Source organism: Heterobasidion irregulare (genome assembly GCF_000320585.1).
Source record: "Heterobasidion irregulare TC 32-1 unplaced genomic scaffold scaffold_09, whole genome shotgun sequence".
NCBI classification, from domain to species: Eukaryota; Fungi; Basidiomycota; class Agaricomycetes; order Russulales; family Bondarzewiaceae; genus Heterobasidion; species Heterobasidion irregulare.
Window position 1 is genome coordinate 1,696,310 of NW_009258205.1, and position 15,766 is coordinate 1,712,075.

General features: G+C 52.2%; 8 protein-coding genes across 8 annotated transcripts; 6 read left to right on the top strand and 2 right to left on the bottom strand.

The window, feature by feature from the left end:
• Positions 1-69: 69 nt before the first annotated feature.
• Positions 70-1,080, top strand: HETIRDRAFT_429320 (uncharacterized protein; the record flags this gene model as incomplete). The annotated part of the gene is made up of 3 exons (XM_009551998.1): positions 70-237; positions 293-768; positions 885-1,080. 3 exons carry the CDS (start codon positions 70-72, stop codon positions 1,078-1,080), a joined length of 840 nt encoding a protein of 279 aa, XP_009550293.1.
• Positions 1,081-2,488: 1,408 nt separating this feature from the next.
• Positions 2,489-4,585, top strand: HETIRDRAFT_479489 (uncharacterized protein). The gene is made up of 2 exons (XM_009551999.1): positions 2,489-2,610; positions 2,673-4,585. Exon 2 carries the CDS (start codon positions 2,803-2,805, stop codon positions 4,036-4,038), a length of 1,236 nt encoding a protein of 411 aa, XP_009550294.1. The 5' UTR covers positions 2,489-2,610; positions 2,673-2,802; the 3' UTR covers positions 4,039-4,585.
• Positions 3,614-4,585, top strand: HETIRDRAFT_388394 (uncharacterized protein). Its single transcript, XM_009552000.1, has one exon. The coding sequence runs from the start codon at positions 4,209-4,211 to the stop codon at positions 4,494-4,496; it is 288 nt and encodes a 95-aa protein (XP_009550295.1). The 5' UTR covers positions 3,614-4,208; the 3' UTR covers positions 4,497-4,585.
• A 1,881-nt stretch (positions 4,586-6,466) lies between these two features.
• On the top strand, positions 6,467-9,221 carry HETIRDRAFT_446156 (glycoside hydrolase family 71 protein; the record flags this gene model as incomplete). Its single annotated transcript, XM_009552001.1, has 12 exons — positions 6,467-6,555; positions 6,625-6,646; positions 6,709-6,764; positions 6,846-6,989; positions 7,039-7,240; positions 7,308-7,382; positions 7,436-7,609; positions 7,666-7,695; positions 7,767-7,866; positions 7,924-8,156; positions 8,217-8,889; positions 8,948-9,221. The coding sequence occupies 11 exons, from the start codon at positions 6,467-6,469 to the stop codon at positions 8,493-8,495; spliced, it is 1,404 nt and encodes a 467-aa protein (XP_009550296.1). The 3' UTR covers positions 8,496-8,889; positions 8,948-9,221.
• Positions 9,222-10,182: 961 nt separating this feature from the next.
• On the bottom strand, positions 10,183-10,984 carry HETIRDRAFT_127322 (uncharacterized protein; the record flags this gene model as incomplete). The annotated part of the gene is made up of 4 exons (XM_009552002.1): positions 10,183-10,224; positions 10,277-10,361; positions 10,411-10,733; positions 10,790-10,984. The coding sequence occupies 4 exons, from the start codon at positions 10,982-10,984 to the stop codon at positions 10,183-10,185; spliced, it is 645 nt and encodes a 214-aa protein (XP_009550297.1).
• Positions 10,985-11,806: 822 nt separating this feature from the next.
• HETIRDRAFT_325922 (uncharacterized protein) lies at positions 11,807-12,268 on the bottom strand (the record flags this gene model as incomplete). Its single annotated transcript, XM_009552003.1, has 1 exon — positions 11,807-12,268. A coding segment is annotated over one exon (462 nt), but the record flags the coding sequence as incomplete, so codon positions are not given.
• Positions 12,269-13,117: 849 nt separating this feature from the next.
• HETIRDRAFT_165508 (uncharacterized protein) lies at positions 13,118-13,323 on the top strand (the record flags this gene model as incomplete). Its single annotated transcript, XM_009552004.1, has 2 exons — positions 13,118-13,225; positions 13,276-13,323. 2 exons carry the CDS (start codon positions 13,118-13,120, stop codon positions 13,321-13,323), a joined length of 156 nt encoding a protein of 51 aa, XP_009550299.1.
• A 1,103-nt stretch (positions 13,324-14,426) lies between these two features.
• On the top strand, positions 14,427-15,485 carry HETIRDRAFT_429324 (uncharacterized protein; the record flags this gene model as incomplete). Its single annotated transcript, XM_009552005.1, has 5 exons — positions 14,427-14,579; positions 14,641-14,776; positions 14,897-14,929; positions 14,981-15,124; positions 15,157-15,485. 5 exons carry the CDS (start codon positions 14,427-14,429, stop codon positions 15,483-15,485), a joined length of 795 nt encoding a protein of 264 aa, XP_009550300.1.
• Positions 15,486-15,766: the final 281 nt, after the last annotated feature.

The window sequence follows — 15,766 nt, forward strand, 5'->3', positions numbered from 1 at the left end:
GGAGTACGTACATATATAACACAGCTGTACATGCACTGCGCAATGGTCCTCAAGGCATAGTCTCGTTGCATGGCGAAGGGTTGGAGAAACTACCTTTGGAGACTGAGCAACGTCTTCCTCCTTGGCTTCGGCCATCGATACAAGGAGAGATACGCAAAATATGCATCGCTGCCGATCGGGGAAGAGCAAGGATGGCGAGAAGAGAATCAGAAAGAGTGGGATCGGATATCGGTCGCGGTACGCAGGCAGATGTTCACAGCTGGATATGGTGCTCACTGTGATTCGTCGCTAGCTCGCCCTCGTCATCGCAGTCCACGCCGCTAGCCTGGCCATCAGCGACGTGACCCTCGCATCCTGGGTATGTCGCGCGCTCTGGTACGGCGGGTTCGGGCTCGCGCTGTCGGGGCTCGTCATCATCTCCTACATCACCGTCTCCCTCTTCAACCTGACCGACAAAGAGGTCGACAAAGCCGTGCAGATGCATAGCGAAGGAAGGGCGGACATGTCCCTCGAGATCATCGCGAGCGTAGGGGCGATGCCGATCGTCCTGCTCCTCTGGTCGACGGCGTTCGTGATGACGGGACTGCTCATATTGGTGTTCACGGTCAACTACTCCCAAGGTGCGCCGGTGAATGCGGTGCCGATGCGTCGGTTCCGCATATTGGCGTCGGTGCCCACGTTCGTAGGCGTCGCCGCGGTGATATGGGTGGTCATCGTTGTGGAGGGGGCTCTGAGGCGTGCGGGTACTAGTCATGTTCCGCGAGACAGGTGAGGTTGAGTCTGACCGCCCGGCCTGTGTTCGAGCTCACCCGGTTGACGTGCACAGAGATCTCACGACGCCCGACCCAGATGGACCAAAAGTCCAAGTATCATCTTCGGTCCAGCTACGACAAGTATGATATGACTTTTACTTTCAACACTGCCGTAGACCGGTCAGTCCAAAGGGGATGTGATGAAAACGCGTATGTCACACCCGTGACCGCACGCGTCTCGCGTCTCGCGCGTCCCAACGCGTCGCCCGTAGGCATGGGAGAACCGAGCAGGAGCGGTCATGCAGAGCAACATCGCCTGACAATGTAGACTATTATGTGCCCACTAAATCGACACTCATCTCTTTGAGGCGATGGCACCTGGGATGCATATAGTACTCAACTGACATTCAAGTTGGAGAGTCTCTCGAAGTGAGGATACACACTAGAACTTATCGACAGGAGAGCAGAGGGATTTCACAGGTGGTATGAACGGTTTTCGAAAATTGTTGTTTGAGTGAAATAATGAGATAGACAACGAGAAACTCATCGTTGATCCCGCCAACGAACTCCTCAGTAGCAGTGATCGCATCTCATCTTCCCCACCTCGCTTTCAAGATGTCCTTCGAAAACTTTTGTTCTCACATCGATGATAAAGAGGGATCGTGTTGTCGCAGCGATATGGAAGATTCCAACGGTTGTGAGAGTGGCGGAGAGTGGGTCGCCCGCGTGGGATGAGGGGGGAGGGAGGTAGGGGGAGGGGGGGAGGAGGAAAATGAGGTCCAAGCGTTTCGTCCTCTACTTCCTGAGCACCTACCATTTAGAGTACAAAGGCATTCTGAAAATCATGTATAGGCAATGACGGAGGCATGAGGCATGCAGCAAGTCTTCTATATTGACGGGGCGACTTCGCGGACCGCCTGCAAGATCCGGAGACAGCGAGCAGCGAGCGCATTGATCCTTTGTGACATCTGATATGAGCTACTCGGCCGGTCTCCGACGACCTTTCTCCAGAAGGCAGGTAGGCCAAACGAGCTACTAGCACAAGGCAGCCTCGTATCAGCCTTCTCCTCTTCCAAGCACACAGCTACGGAGCCTCGCGTTGGTTGGCTAGAACACCGCCCTGAGTCGGTGGAACATCTGGAAGACGGAACATGCTCGAAGGATGTGACGCTCCAGGTGGAGCCGCCTGCCCTTCACATCATTGTGCCGGTGTACGTTACAAGACCAAGCTCGTCCAAGGGTCGGGATGAGCACGCTTGGGCCTTGCGATGCTTCTGGAGCTCCGTAATATCCACCGGTCGCATTGACCGGGACCCGCGACCAACCCGCCGGTCCTGTAGACCTGTTAAAGGTCTAATGTGACGACGCGCACGCCAAAGCGATTCTGCCACAAGCCACCCAATGCCAAAGTACAAGGTAGTAAGGTCCAACATGGCTTGGACATGAGGCCGATGCTCGAACTCCGACGCCGTAGCTGCGCTGAATCAGAGAAGATATAAGGAAGTCAGCGGGGGAGGGTCCAAACACACCGCCATCACCCGCCTCTATTGTCGCGATCACCCCTCCAACACAATAACACAACTCACTCACAATGATGTCCGGAGACAATTGTAATGCCAAACAACTGTGCAGGTCATCTTCGTCGCTGATCCGGTTCCGTTGTAGACCTCGATGCCACCTTCGACTGGAACTTTGACGCCATCGCAAGTGGCAGTGGCACTGACAACTGGAGGGCGGCGAACGACGTGAGACAATTCACACCTTCGCCAGACGAGCCACAAAGTTCCCAGCCCCTCCTCGACGCGGAATCCCGAAGAGACCCGGAGGAACTGCTGCGATATGGGTCTCAAGAGCCACTGTACGTCTCTGACCGCCCAATTGTCAGTGACGCCCGACTCATGAATTGATCAGATTTCACAGACCCCACGGGCTGTATCTCCCCCCCTCCTCTTGCATCCCTCCACCGCGCGCTACCAGCTACCAGCTGGACACTCCTCAGTTTTCGTCGTCCGCGCAGCCACTTCCTCACCCACAGACTCCTTTACTCCTGATGACGCCTCCTCCGGATTATCTCCCCACGAGCGCTGAGCTCGTCAACACACTTCGCACTCCTACCCCGTACTTCCGGCCGTCATATCAAGCGTCGTCCCAGTCATGGCCCCCTCTCCATGTTCCATCCACTAGCACCGATAGCCACTGGATGCCACTCGCTTCCACGGGGGCCCAATCGTTCCTCTCCCAGTTCGCAGCACCCACTTTTGCGAACGCCCCCTCCTCTGGTCCCTTGAGCCCTCCGATATGGTACTCACAGGGACCATACACACACCCGTCGCTGGCACCTCCCGTCCAGATGCCAACCCCTGATGTCTCCTCGGTCGGCCCATCTCGTGTTCGGAGACCCCACAAGCGGCTACAGCCATATTATCGAGATGAGGGCAACTACGCACCTCCAACATCATTGCCCGGATTCCTCGTCGCCGGCCCCTCTTCCCAGTTCCAGGAACCCCCTGTCGCTGGTCCCTCACGGCCTCGACAACCACGGCACCGTCACCGATCACCCCCAGCTCCCTCCCTCCCTCCTCCTTCTCCATACCCTTCCAATCCCCACCAATCATACCCGTCGCCGCCCTTCCCCACTCCCCCTCTGCTTTGTACACCTCCCTCCCCGATAAACCCACTCGCTTTCAACCGGGCCCAGAAGCGAAAGCGACAGCGGGCAGATGACGAGGACGAAGACGAGGTACAGCGTCCACGGAGGAGGAAACAGGGCCCTTCACGTCCAGAGCAAATCTCTGCGACGTGCCAGGTTGGTTGTGCCCCTCATGGGGTCCAACCACCGCAACATATAACATTTGCGAACGACGAGCCGGAGGAAGACCTCCGACCTCAAGCCGCCCCCAAACGTGTCAATCGTAGGGTGGTGGGACCACGGAAGGCGTCAACCAGCTCAACGCCAGCGCCGAAGCGAAACCAGCCAAAAGGGAAACCAGAGGCCGTGAAGAACCGGTATCCTTGCCCCATAGCAGGATGCCCGTGCGACTTCACGAGCACAAGCGACATGAAGAGACATGTTGGCACCGCCAGAAGCCATCAAGGCTTCCGGGACGGAGCCGACTGGCCCGCGTTCATAACAGAGCATGCGCTACAAGACTGTCACCTTCTTCACTATTGCGATATTTGCGACGTAGAGCGCAAAGCGTCCATGCGATTGGATGCCCTCATCCGTCATAGAAGAGATTCTCAAAACCACTTGGATAAGGTCGCTGCCAGCGGCCAAAGTGCTTAGCGCTGAGTAGGCGGCTCGCGGATGCAGGTCTCTGTCGCGGCCAGTAGTCGGAGGAGCGGGGCAGGACGAGTAGAGAGGAGCGATTGAACGAACAAACAACATACCCACTCTGATTTATACCCCTCTCGCACCCCACCTCAGCACACGCTCCCTTGTTCTTGACCTGGACGATGGAGATCATTTGCCCCATCCGCTACTGGCTCCGTCGCGGTGACGGTTTCCATCCTGGACAGAATGAGGAGACTCGACGTGGGGCCCTTGTTCCAAAACTAGAATCACTTACGTTCTCGCCTTTTACCCAGCAACGCCACGCTTCTCCCAACTATGGACATCTTTTTTCACCTCTGACGTTTCCTCTGTCAACCTCACTCAATTTTTCCTTTGTTCTTTCCCTTGTTCTTGCCGTGCGTTTCCGTGCACCTATACCTACCTTTACGCCTTGTACAATTCTTAGATGATTAGAAGATTTCATTACTGCTACTCTGCTCCGGACTCTGTTTTACTCTGCTCCACTGATGATCGAACGAATCATACTGGATTTCTCGACTCAAAAACGGACTCACAAAGTTGTTGAGCAAGCGCCTGAGCTCGACCTGCTTCGTGACGTTCCTTTGAATCACGACATGGGATCAAGACAGGAGCCAGGACTGCTGTAAGTGGGATTGCCGATAGCCTAAATGCAGGAGTAAGGCTGGAGATGGGTCGAGTTCGCTGACGCTGCCTCCGTGATATACCTCTCCATGTTCGAGAAAGAAATTCTGGTCTCGAAGGTGATGAGCATTGAGGACAGAGTGGGAAATAGTACTTTTGGAATGATGAAGCTTGAAGCACGTCGCGCCCGCTGTAGGTTGCACTGAGACGGTGGTTGACGACAAAAAAATTGTCGAGCGTCGAGCGCCGGCGGCTTCATTCCACCGCACATTGCCCCCAAATATCCCCAGGGGATATTCGGGGTATATTAGCAATATACCTGGAATATACCTGGAATATACTCGTCAGGGAATATCCCTCAAATATCCCCCAGTCAATCCCAACTGAGAAATGACTCATCCATTTCGACGGTCACCTGATGAGTGCGCGTCGTCGGACAGCGTCGAGATTTCTCTTAAGTGCTCCCTTCGTCTTACTCTCTAGGAGCCTCCAGTGTGCACATATTTTGATCAGTCTTTCTCCCACTGAAACATGTTTCCATATGCTCTATAGTTCCGGTTTTCTCATATAATCAGATCTAATGCCTGAAAATGCGGGATCAGAGTGCATATATGCGTCCATTTAGAGCGGGCCGGGGTGGGACTGAAGGAGATTGCAAGCACAGCCTACGACATGTGTGCGGCAAGAATTGTCAGAACGGTGGGTATTGCGGGTGTGAGCGTGAATGTTGGATGGATGAGATCAAGGGTAAGCACAGGCTGAGCTTGGTGGCGTTGGCGTGGGTGCTAGCATCTGTGTTTCTCATGCGCATGGTGGCTCAGATTAGCCTCAGAGTCTGCGGTGCGTGCGCAAGTGCCAATGTCGTCGGGGCAGCAGCAGCAGCAACAACATCAGTGAGGCCAGTGTTCATCTGGCCTCTCCGTGTCACAGTGCTAACCCCCCGCACGGCAGTACTGACCCCCGCACTACACCGCATTCTTTCCATTCCCCTCGCTCCCTGCACTCGCCAACCTTATCAAGCTGCAACCCTTCCTGGTGACCTTGTCTCTTCCCGCACTGATCTTCTCAGCCTTGACACGCATGCTCACCCCGCTTGTCCGCAGGATGCGCCTCTACGTTGCCGGCACCGATGCACTCGCCAGCGGCTGCGTTTGTGCGCGTGGCGTGCTACCAGATGTGCTCGTGTTCGACAGCCCGACGCACCCCCCAAAATGTACTCCTCGAATTCGAGGCCACGCGCGGACGCACCGCTCCCGCCACCGCAATAGATTCTTGCGTCAAGGTGCTGGTCGTCCCATCCCTGATGCGCGCCGTGGCTGCTTGCGTATGCGGGGGAACATCTAGCCGGGATTCGCACCTCTCGCCTCTTCAAGTATATTTTGTAGATCTTTCAAGCCTTAGAATTGTCGTGTAGCCTTCAATAGCATGTATTAGTTTTATGATTTGTTAATATATTTATTTCTCTATCTCTGGAGCGCATATAAAGTGATTGGAATGATATCGAGCTCGAATAAACCCACAATATACTGTGAATATACTCAGTACCCAGGTATATTCACGGTATATTCACATTACCTTGAATCGACCGTGAATATCCCCGGAGGGGAGGTGGGTATATTCGCGGTTGGTTCCGGGTATATTGCTAATATACCACAGATATCCCCTGGGGATTATTAGGGACGATGTGCGGTGTTCATACTGGTACCGAGTCGATCGGGACTAGTACTCGGCCATTGCGTTGTATCGACTCTACCTACTCTCTACCTACGCTCTGAACATGTCTAGACTTTTTCGTACTCATTTTCACCCCAACGAAGCTATCAAATCGCAGGGCCAGGTGTCAGATGGGAAATACGTCATAGCACAGTGAGTAAGTGTCGCCTCTGAGCATCGCGCGGATTCGTGTGCAATCGAACAACTGATTTCCTGTACTAGTTTCATGGTCGGAAACACCTATGTACACTTTTTTTTTGCTTCCGCCAATTCCGCGATGTGAGACATTGAGCCTCTTGTACATAGCCATACACAACCGAAGACTGGGTCGAAGATATTAAGCTCGCCAGGGCACACGGATTGTAAGTTGCATCTGCATCCCATCGTGTGTACCTCAGGCAAGAAATTTCTCTCGGCGCTGGTTTTTGACTCCCATCAAACAGGGACGGCTTTGCGCTGAATGTGGGACGAGAAGAATGGCAGCGGTGTCGTGTGGAAGATTGCTATACCGCGGCTGCACGTCTGAATCAGTCCACGACGGGTCCCGATGTGTTCCAATTCAAGCTCTTCATCAGTTTTGACATGACGTGCGTTTGTCTGTTGTCTATCGCTTGGCTGAACTCTCATCTTCGACAGCTCAATCCCTTCAGCAATTGAACAAGATGCTCGATTGTTGTGTGATTATATGAAACTATGCAAACTACACATCGGGACCTGCCAGCTGATCCACAAGGACCGGGTGCTGGTGTCAACATTCGCTGGTGAAATGGCTACATTTGGGAGAAGTAATGGCGAAGGGTGGGTTTGGGCGAAGCAGCAGATGGAGGAGATAGCGCCGGTGAGTCGAATTGGACGACCTTCGATCATTGAGTGCTTGAGCAGATTGCGTACGTGTGGTATTACAGATAAGTTTCATTCCGGCTTTCTTCATTGATCCTGCCCGCTATCCAAACCTGGACTCCATCGACGGTATATTTCATGTATGTTGATCTTGGCTCCTGCTCGTTCACAGCTGATCTGTCCGTTACGACAGTGGAATGGCTCCTGGCCCATCGGCCTCACTCCTTCCTCCCCTCGCTCTGAAATTGTCTGCCCCAAACTCGATTCAGATCAATATCACATCAGATGCCTCAATTCCAAACATACGAGCGACAGAAGAGGAAGCCGAAAGACTTACATGGCGGCTGTGTCACCTTGGTTCTTTACCGTACGTGCGTTCACGACTCAATTATATCGCACGGTGACGAATACAAATTCCCATAGCACTACGGGGCTGATTCATGGAACAAAAATGTGCGCGTCTCCTCTTTTCCTGAGTGAGTTGGCTGCGCGGATAAGGCTCCAGAACTGACCCTCCTGTATAGTGGATATATCGAGGAGACGATTGGCTTCTAGCTCGGAGATGGGAGTACATCATGTCTATCCGGGATAAAGTCGACATCGTACAGATCATATCATGGAACGGTACGCTATTTGCATGACATGAATTGTTTTCGTCTTCGAGCAGTGGCGTTGTTATAGATTACGGCGAGTCGCACTACATAGGCCCCATCAAAGGCGCGCAGCCCAACTCCGAGGCGTGGGTCAACGGGTTCCCACACTTACCTTGGCTCAAGCTCAATGCCCACTTCGCGCGCGGCTTTCGAGAGGGGCGCATGGTCGTAGATACAGACGAAATCTACGTCTGGGCAAGGCCGCACCTGCGCGATGCTGTTGCATCCGATCCCGTAAATAGACCGAAAGGGTGGGAGCTTGTATGTGTCACCTACCTTCTCTTCGAGTGAGCTGGACTGAGATTCTGTCTGCGAGAAAAGACCGATGATCGGTTTTGGGTCGTCGTTCTCGCCACAGCCCCGTCGACAGTGATTCTCTCGACCTCCGCGGAGTGTTCTCAACAAACTCGTGTCCAAGTATCCGCCGGCCTCTCGAAGCTCTCGCACCGTCTCATCGTGGGAGAAGGGGTGAAGGTGCAGATGTACCGTGACAGCGATCGCGCCATTGTGGCAGACTGCAGTCCCAGCCTCGAAGAGTTTTGTGTGCAAGAACGGCCGGAAGTGTACAACTTCAACGCGTTCGTTGCAATGTCGAGTTAATCGACATTCTGCTCGTCGCTGCCATCAGCTTCCATCCTATGTGGATCAATATCATCTCAAAGATTCATGGAGTGCTGTCCCCACTCCACATAAACTACCGAGTGGATGTGAGAAGCTGACGAGACTCTTGCCGCGGGAGTACCACCACCACACTTAACATTTGATACAGAAGAACAGGGAGAATATCTCCTCATTCAAGCTGAAACCAATGTGCTGAGCATGGGGTCGCAAAACCGCTGAAATCTCGTCGAACTCGCAATCACTGTTCATTTCGAAAGCGCGAGCAGTGGCTCCCAAGTTATGCGTGAGTGTAAGGCCAAGTGCGAAACGTATACGGGACGATCTGGTCGGCTTGGGAAGGTAGTTTAAAGGGGCATTGCCAGTGAGAAAGTAGGTAAGCTCTCTTATGATTATATACCCCCCTCGAACCACTCACTCATGAGTATACCTAGAGCGTGCAATCTCTTTCGCGATTCCGTCGCCTGATATTCACACGCGCCGCCTCGGCTATCGCTGTTATCACTACTTGAGGGACCAGTGTATCAGTGTGAGGACGCTGTGCCATTGTTCCGTGATTCTGATTTGAGTGACGATCTATGGTTTTGAGACTACGTACCATATTATAGAGTTGGCGATCAAGATGAAACTGGGAAGATGGTATGGACGCTGGCAAATGCGACCCGATCTGAACAGTTTCACTTGAAAGACCCAATAAACGACAGTACTAAGAACCACTCAATGCGCGCCACAGTCCGGAAAGAAGGTAAAACCCTTCTAGATATCGGAAAGAGTCACGAGAACATAACACAGCGAGAGACAGATGCTTCATTGCAGCAACGCATGCCGACCGGCCGCGGCAATTTCAGACTCCGAACCGCCGGATCGCAGCAGCCAGTTCTCATCATCATCATCATCTTCGATTTCGAACATATTCACCAAGTTTCACCACTTGTTCGCTGCTCAAAATTGTATATTCTATTTCGTCAGGACTTTTATCTGACATAGATAGCACCTCGAGATACTTAGGGGTGCCCTCAGACCGTGCTCACATCAATGCAAACCAATGAGTTTAAGTCTGATACGGATTTCAGATGGTAGTCCCACCATTCCATGATTCGCCCAGTAGCATATAGTGTAGGTGGATACGCACTGTATTTCCATTAGATCTTCTTTCGACCACTACCATCAAGCAGCTCCAGCGCCAACACTATTTAACACTCAACTCGCTATTGGAATATCCCTCTGGCTGCCTTGCACGTTTTCACGATTCTCCAATTATTGTACCTCCACTTGATACCACCTAGTTGTGTTCATTTGAGCTTCCCACCGAGCTGATCAACTTGGTATCCGTCACGCTGTCGACTGGCTTCATTGCTTTCGATATGCTTCCACCTTGCTTTACACCATGCGACTACCCTTCTGCCCATCACCCTTTTCCCTATATTCCTCCCGTGCCCCATTAATATGCTTATACCTTACCTCGCGCCATCATCATTCGTATCCTCCCATCTACCCCACGCATGATTATATCTACTTCTTCCTCGTCCAATACTACTCATTCCTTTACATTGCTCGCTTAATGGCCGTGCGGTTGCCCTGATGGCAGAGTCCACGGGTGCCCTCCCAGGATATTAAACAAAAAATTGTTATGTGATTCGGTGCGTACATTCGCAACCAATCATTCAGGTTACATCGCAAGAGGAATATTAGCACCTTTTGGGAGAATATCCTATATCAAGCGTTTTAAAATGGGTGCTGTCTCGAAAGTGCGCTCGACTTACTCTAACCATGACACTCAAACGCTGTCCACGAGATGGATCTTCTGCTCGCAGTATGGAGTGCTTGTAACCATATCGAATGGAGTCTCTGTTGGGCGTAAGTAATGGGAGAGTGCGGCTCGTATTGCACAACCTGCCTTTGTATATAAACGCTCCCTGACGGCAGCGGAAGGTTAAAGGGTGCCCGAGGCGCAGCGTCATCTGTGTCCTCCAAACGCAAGACTCGTGTGGCACCTAGACTGACGCCCAATATCCAGGATCCGCTGGCTCCGACATTATCGACGTGCGGCAGGATCTCTCCATCCGATGCGAGGTGCAGAACATGCATCTGGGTCTCTGAATCGCTGGGATAGAGTGTGCGGAGTCGGTCGATGACGGCGGATAGCGCAGGGGAGTCGGCGTTCCCCCACGAAGATACGTGAGTCTCTCGGAAATGCTTTATGACGCCGTCGAAATGGCCCTGCGACGCTGTACCTCAGTATCCCTTAGGCATTGTGAAAGAATGAGCTCGCTGACCTCGTGGAAGTCGTAATACTGATCGGGGAAAAAATCTTCCACTGTCTGAGCTGTTTCAGGGATGGGAGAACGCGTTGACAAGAAGTCCTTGCGGCGGCGACGTAAGGCTCTATTCTCTAATGAATCTAGCTTGTGAAGGGCAGCATGAAGGAGTGTGTGCTGTTCTGTAAGGTCCAGAAATTTAGGAAAGAACATAAAGTCCTTCGGAAAGTCTGCAACAGATATGTTCGCAATCGAAGCACTGCTGTGCGTTGTGAGACCTCTATTGAAGCTTGACAGAAAAGACCGCCTGCATATACCTCGAGCTCCCTATCGATAAAAGTGTACAGTAAAGCGACAAATGCTGGTAGTATGTCGCGAAACGAACATACCGAAAATCGCAGGTTCGAGGGCATGTTTAAGTGTGAAGCATTCAACGTGGGCTGAACCCAGTCAGACCAGTCACCAATGTACCTGTGACGATAATTTAGAATACTACTCCGATGATGATTTCTCACTGGAACCTATGTTCTGCTCACGCGATTCGAACACAGGAGAAAGCGGTTCGGATCTGTCGGGATGACGCGGAGAGCTGCAGTGGCCGCAGCCTCCCGTAGGGGTTTGCCGGCACGGCGGATGCCGAAAGGTGCCGAAGCGCACGAATCTGCAATCCCACTGGTGTTGCCTCACTGCCTCACAGTTCATGCATTTCATCTTGTGTTTTCCGGTTTCCATTCAAGACTATGTGACAAGGACGTGGACTCATCATTTCTATAAAGCTGTAGGTAGAGCATAAACTTCGAAACTAAGGTAGACAGGCATACGAGAATGTGACAGGCGATGAGAGATACGACGAGAGATACATATTACAGATCGATGGAGATGGACGCAGATGGGAGGGGCGAAGCAAGAAAAAGAAAATCATGATTATCATGCGCCTGCCTTTGCTGACTCTTGACTCATATCCACCTAGATCCTCCCTCTTCCATCAACACAAGCCCCCATCGTCAGGCATCCACCGCGAGGCGTTTAGCGTCTTTATCTTGAAGGAAAGAGGCTGCGGCATCTCTTCGTCTTCAAGTGCGTGTATAGACCATCTCGACGACTAAACTCCTGCAGACAGATGCAGACGACAGGACCCTGGTATTCTGCATGGCCGGGTTTCGTCTTCCGGTGGCGTACCAGATCTCCGTGGTGGCGGAAGACCTTGCCATCTAACTTGCAGATATGCGGTCCCTTACCGTGGAGCTTTTTCCTCCGCACTCGGGTTTCCCCCCCTCTCAAGCTTACCTCATAGCTATTCGCGGCTTGAGCATCCGTTGGCAAAGCCGAAGTATCAGGTCCTGCAATGGACACTGGTATACTTTCAGCAAATGGATGCTCTATCGGGAGATGATTCCCGATGTGCCCATTGTTGTATGTTATCGTGTTCCCTTGTATGGGTCTGGCCTCCGCTGGCCTCCAGGATGCGAGCTGCAAGCCCCAACCCGCGCTCGCCTCGGTGTGTATATATGTCTCGTATCGCTGTGGACTTAAGATCAGTTCCGCGTGCACCTTATAAAGTAATGATACAAATCACATTGCCTCGACTTGGGCCGATTACGGAGTGCGCTGCGTTTTGGTTGGTTTTCAGTGGCCATGAGTGAGTCTGGTAACCCGACCATGGATCCACTTGGGAGGTCAGTGGCGCAAGTCCTTGAACGTAGCCTGTAAGACAGGAGCAATGCGGGTCAGTAGCGTTTTGGTCCCTACGATAACATCATGCTTGAAGCCTGACCTTCACGAGCCATCTGCACGCGTAGATGGGCCTGAGCGGCGTGGTTCCGCACACCGTACATGGGAGAGAATTCGGTGCCCGGCCTGGACAGAGGTTCAGTCGTAGCCCTTTGGGTGCTGAGTCCTTGGACAAAGCTAGAGCTCTAAAGTGGAGACCACGGTAAGTGACGTTCGCTAGACAGAGTGCGGCACATATTTGGGTCCAGCAGCAGGAAGCATATACTTACAACGGCATTCATCGCCATATGATGCCCCTGATGCCATGATGCGCCCCCTAGGTTCTCGGAGTCATCCAAGTATGTTCCTGGGGCCCGCTGGGGGTCGAAGGGAAGCGACCATTCGTCGTATGGAAGGTAAGAGGTGTTCATTGTCTCGATAGCAGAAGGTGTTGATAGACACACTGGACGTTCGGAGATGGCTGGCTGGTAGTTAGCAACTCGACTGGAGCTGCCTCTTTGTACTTAAATATAACAATCAGCGAGCCCCCGTGCACCTGGCCCACAGCAAGCTGTCTAATTTGGTGATGTGCTTGTTCAGCGCGTGCATTAATTCTTTGTGCACATCATGAGGTAAATGAGGCAACAATGCAACATCTCCCTGCTTCTTCCACCTCTATCTCACCCACCTTCCGGCTCCATGTTCAGATTGAGAAGGTGGTGGCGAGGGACATGGGCACGTGTGGTGAGATCGCGCGTTGTTATTGATTTTGAGACTGACCTTCACGTATTTAGAGACTCGTGGAATCACGATTTGCCGTTGTGCTCGAATCAAGACGCTAAACGTGGGTCCACATTGGACCTCCCCGACGCTTTAGCAGTCGAATGCTCAAAGTGTTCGATCGATATGCGATAGTAAACGCACCTCAGCCATGATTCAGATTCTTGGCAGGAACTTGCGCTCCCCTCAAGGCATTTTAATCACCGGATTCAAAGGGTCGCTGCAATTCTAGGGCAGTATGATGTTCCAGGTTGCCGCCGAACTCTTCTTGAATCTGCCTGCGCACACGTTTCGCATAATCTCTGCACTACTCACTTGGCCTGTGAAGAGATTTCATACAATGCGAAGCCTGTGACGTACACTTCGAATGTAATAGTAGGTACAAGCTTATGCTTCTATCGTTCGAGGGTTTCGTTTATCTATGTTCACGGTTCCGGGCACTTCTCATGATGATGGATGGCGGCTGATGTCGAACTACCATTTGCCAGTGCTTGTACGTACACAAAAGACCGCCCCCTCCCTTTGTGTCCCGCCGGTTTCTTCGATATCAATCTGTCGTGTCTACTGCTGGGCGTTTGTCTCGTTCAATCATCTTCTCGAAAACGTTTCACGGCAGCTTAATGCATCCATTCGAATCGCATCTCCCACGATCTTTGCGAAAGGCAAGAATACTCAGAGCATGCGCATGAGAGTGATCATATTGAGTCAGGAGAAGACCGTGGACTGTCTGAGGTGTTCCACCGATCGAACAACGCGCTGTTGAGATGTCCGTGCGGCGGCAAATACGTCAGGCGGTCTCGAAACCGATGAAGAAGTAAGGTTTCACCACGCCATACTCATGTCTCTTGCCATCTCTTTCTATATGCGGACAACAGAGCTGGAAGAAAGGTAAGATAAGAGCCGAGAGAAGTAAGGAGAAGTCGCGTCGCTTTTCGATTTACCTCATGATGTGCACAAAGCGTGGACTCTTTCACGAGCTGGAAGGCTAGATCACAGCTTGTTATGCGCCATACGTGCGGAGCTCATGAAAGCCCTTAAGTACGAACGGTAGTACCTGCGATACTCGTCAACCGTCACCCAACATCCGACGCCTACTACTGCCTCTCATCGCTAGTGAGGATCGAAGATCAGCTATCGAGCACTTTCCTCTTCCAACACAAAAACTATGAACTTTCCAGACGACCTCCTGTACACCCAGCGGCATTTTCCTCTGGCCACCTACCCTGGATGGGTGCTAGAGCCACACATCCACGATGACCAGTACGCTTCATTTCCCAATGTGCATCCGAGGGATCATCAGATGCCAACCAGTTACATGGTAAGTCAATCGTTTAATGCTGGTCGACATGGACAATATCTCACCGTAGCTTTGATCTTAGAGAGCTGGCACTGCTCAGGGGCAATTCCCTGATGACACCGGGTTCGGATCCGTTCCCGGCGTAGACGTGGCCTCCAGCAGTGCGGGTTACGCGCAGGCCTGCCTTGACACTCTGGTGGCTCCTGTTGGAATATACAGTCAGTTGGACTTCACCGCTTTGTGACGCAGGATGGCTAATTCTGCTACGGGAATTCTGCCTTGCAGGATACGCCCAGGAAGACCAGGAGAATTCACGACTGCGATTTAACACTCAACAGGCAGCGCAATCAGCACCCATGTGGGGAAATACGGTCAGTTTACTTGTTTCGCATTTCTCGTAGATGATTCATTCATCGCTACAGGGTCGCACAAACAGCAGGGCTATGATAAGCATGGCGGCGATGCGGTCATCTCCCTGGAGGCTGGCTGCCGAAACCCAGACCATGCAAAGGCAACATATATATACAACAACGGGCGCAACGGGAACCATCTCCCGATCGACATCCGTTTGTTGAAGCTATACAGGTGCCTGTTGCAGGACCTGATACTTCGCTGTCAGAGGCTTTGCCCGCTCCATTCGTGGAAGTTCAAGTAAGGGAAGACAAGGAGAGCTCGAGCAGAAATGGAGAGAAGACTAGGAAACAGAAGGGTGGGCTCCACGGAGAGGGACCGCATATCTGCAAGGTGGATGGCAAAGTCTTTCGGCATCGCGGGGATCTGGTACGCCACCGGAAGACGAAACTCGGCCACGCAGAGTACCAGGGTCCTGTCATCTGCGTCTGTCTGCAGGAGTTCAGTCGTCGCGATGGTCTGCATACGGACTTGAAGGCGAAGAGATGCCATGGTCCTCTTTCCTCTTCGAGATGAAGATGTATGACGTCTAACGGTACATGCTTGTTCACAGGAGGAGGGAGGAGAAAAAACCTGAACGCAGACTCGCTTTGATCAAGTTATCTTTAGCTTTGCTCTCATCCTATCTCCTTGGATCTTCATCGATCTGGGACATGTATTCCCATCGTCATCTCTCTGAATAGGCCGATCTCGTTCGATATCCCAGTGTACCATTTACCTACGGTCGTTATAGATCTATTTTGTGTCCACGTTGTCATAGCCAGACCTTGGCCGGGACGCAGAAGTGGAGCAAATGA

Excerpts from the sequence above, each read along its gene's own strand:
- HETIRDRAFT_479489 (XM_009551999.1), top strand. The coding sequence starts at position 2,803 with ATGACGCCTCCTCCGGATTATCTCCCCACGAGCGCTGAGCTCGTCAAC.
- HETIRDRAFT_388394 (XM_009552000.1), top strand. The coding sequence starts at position 4,209 with ATGGAGATCATTTGCCCCATCCGCTACTGGCTCCGTCGCGGTGACGGT.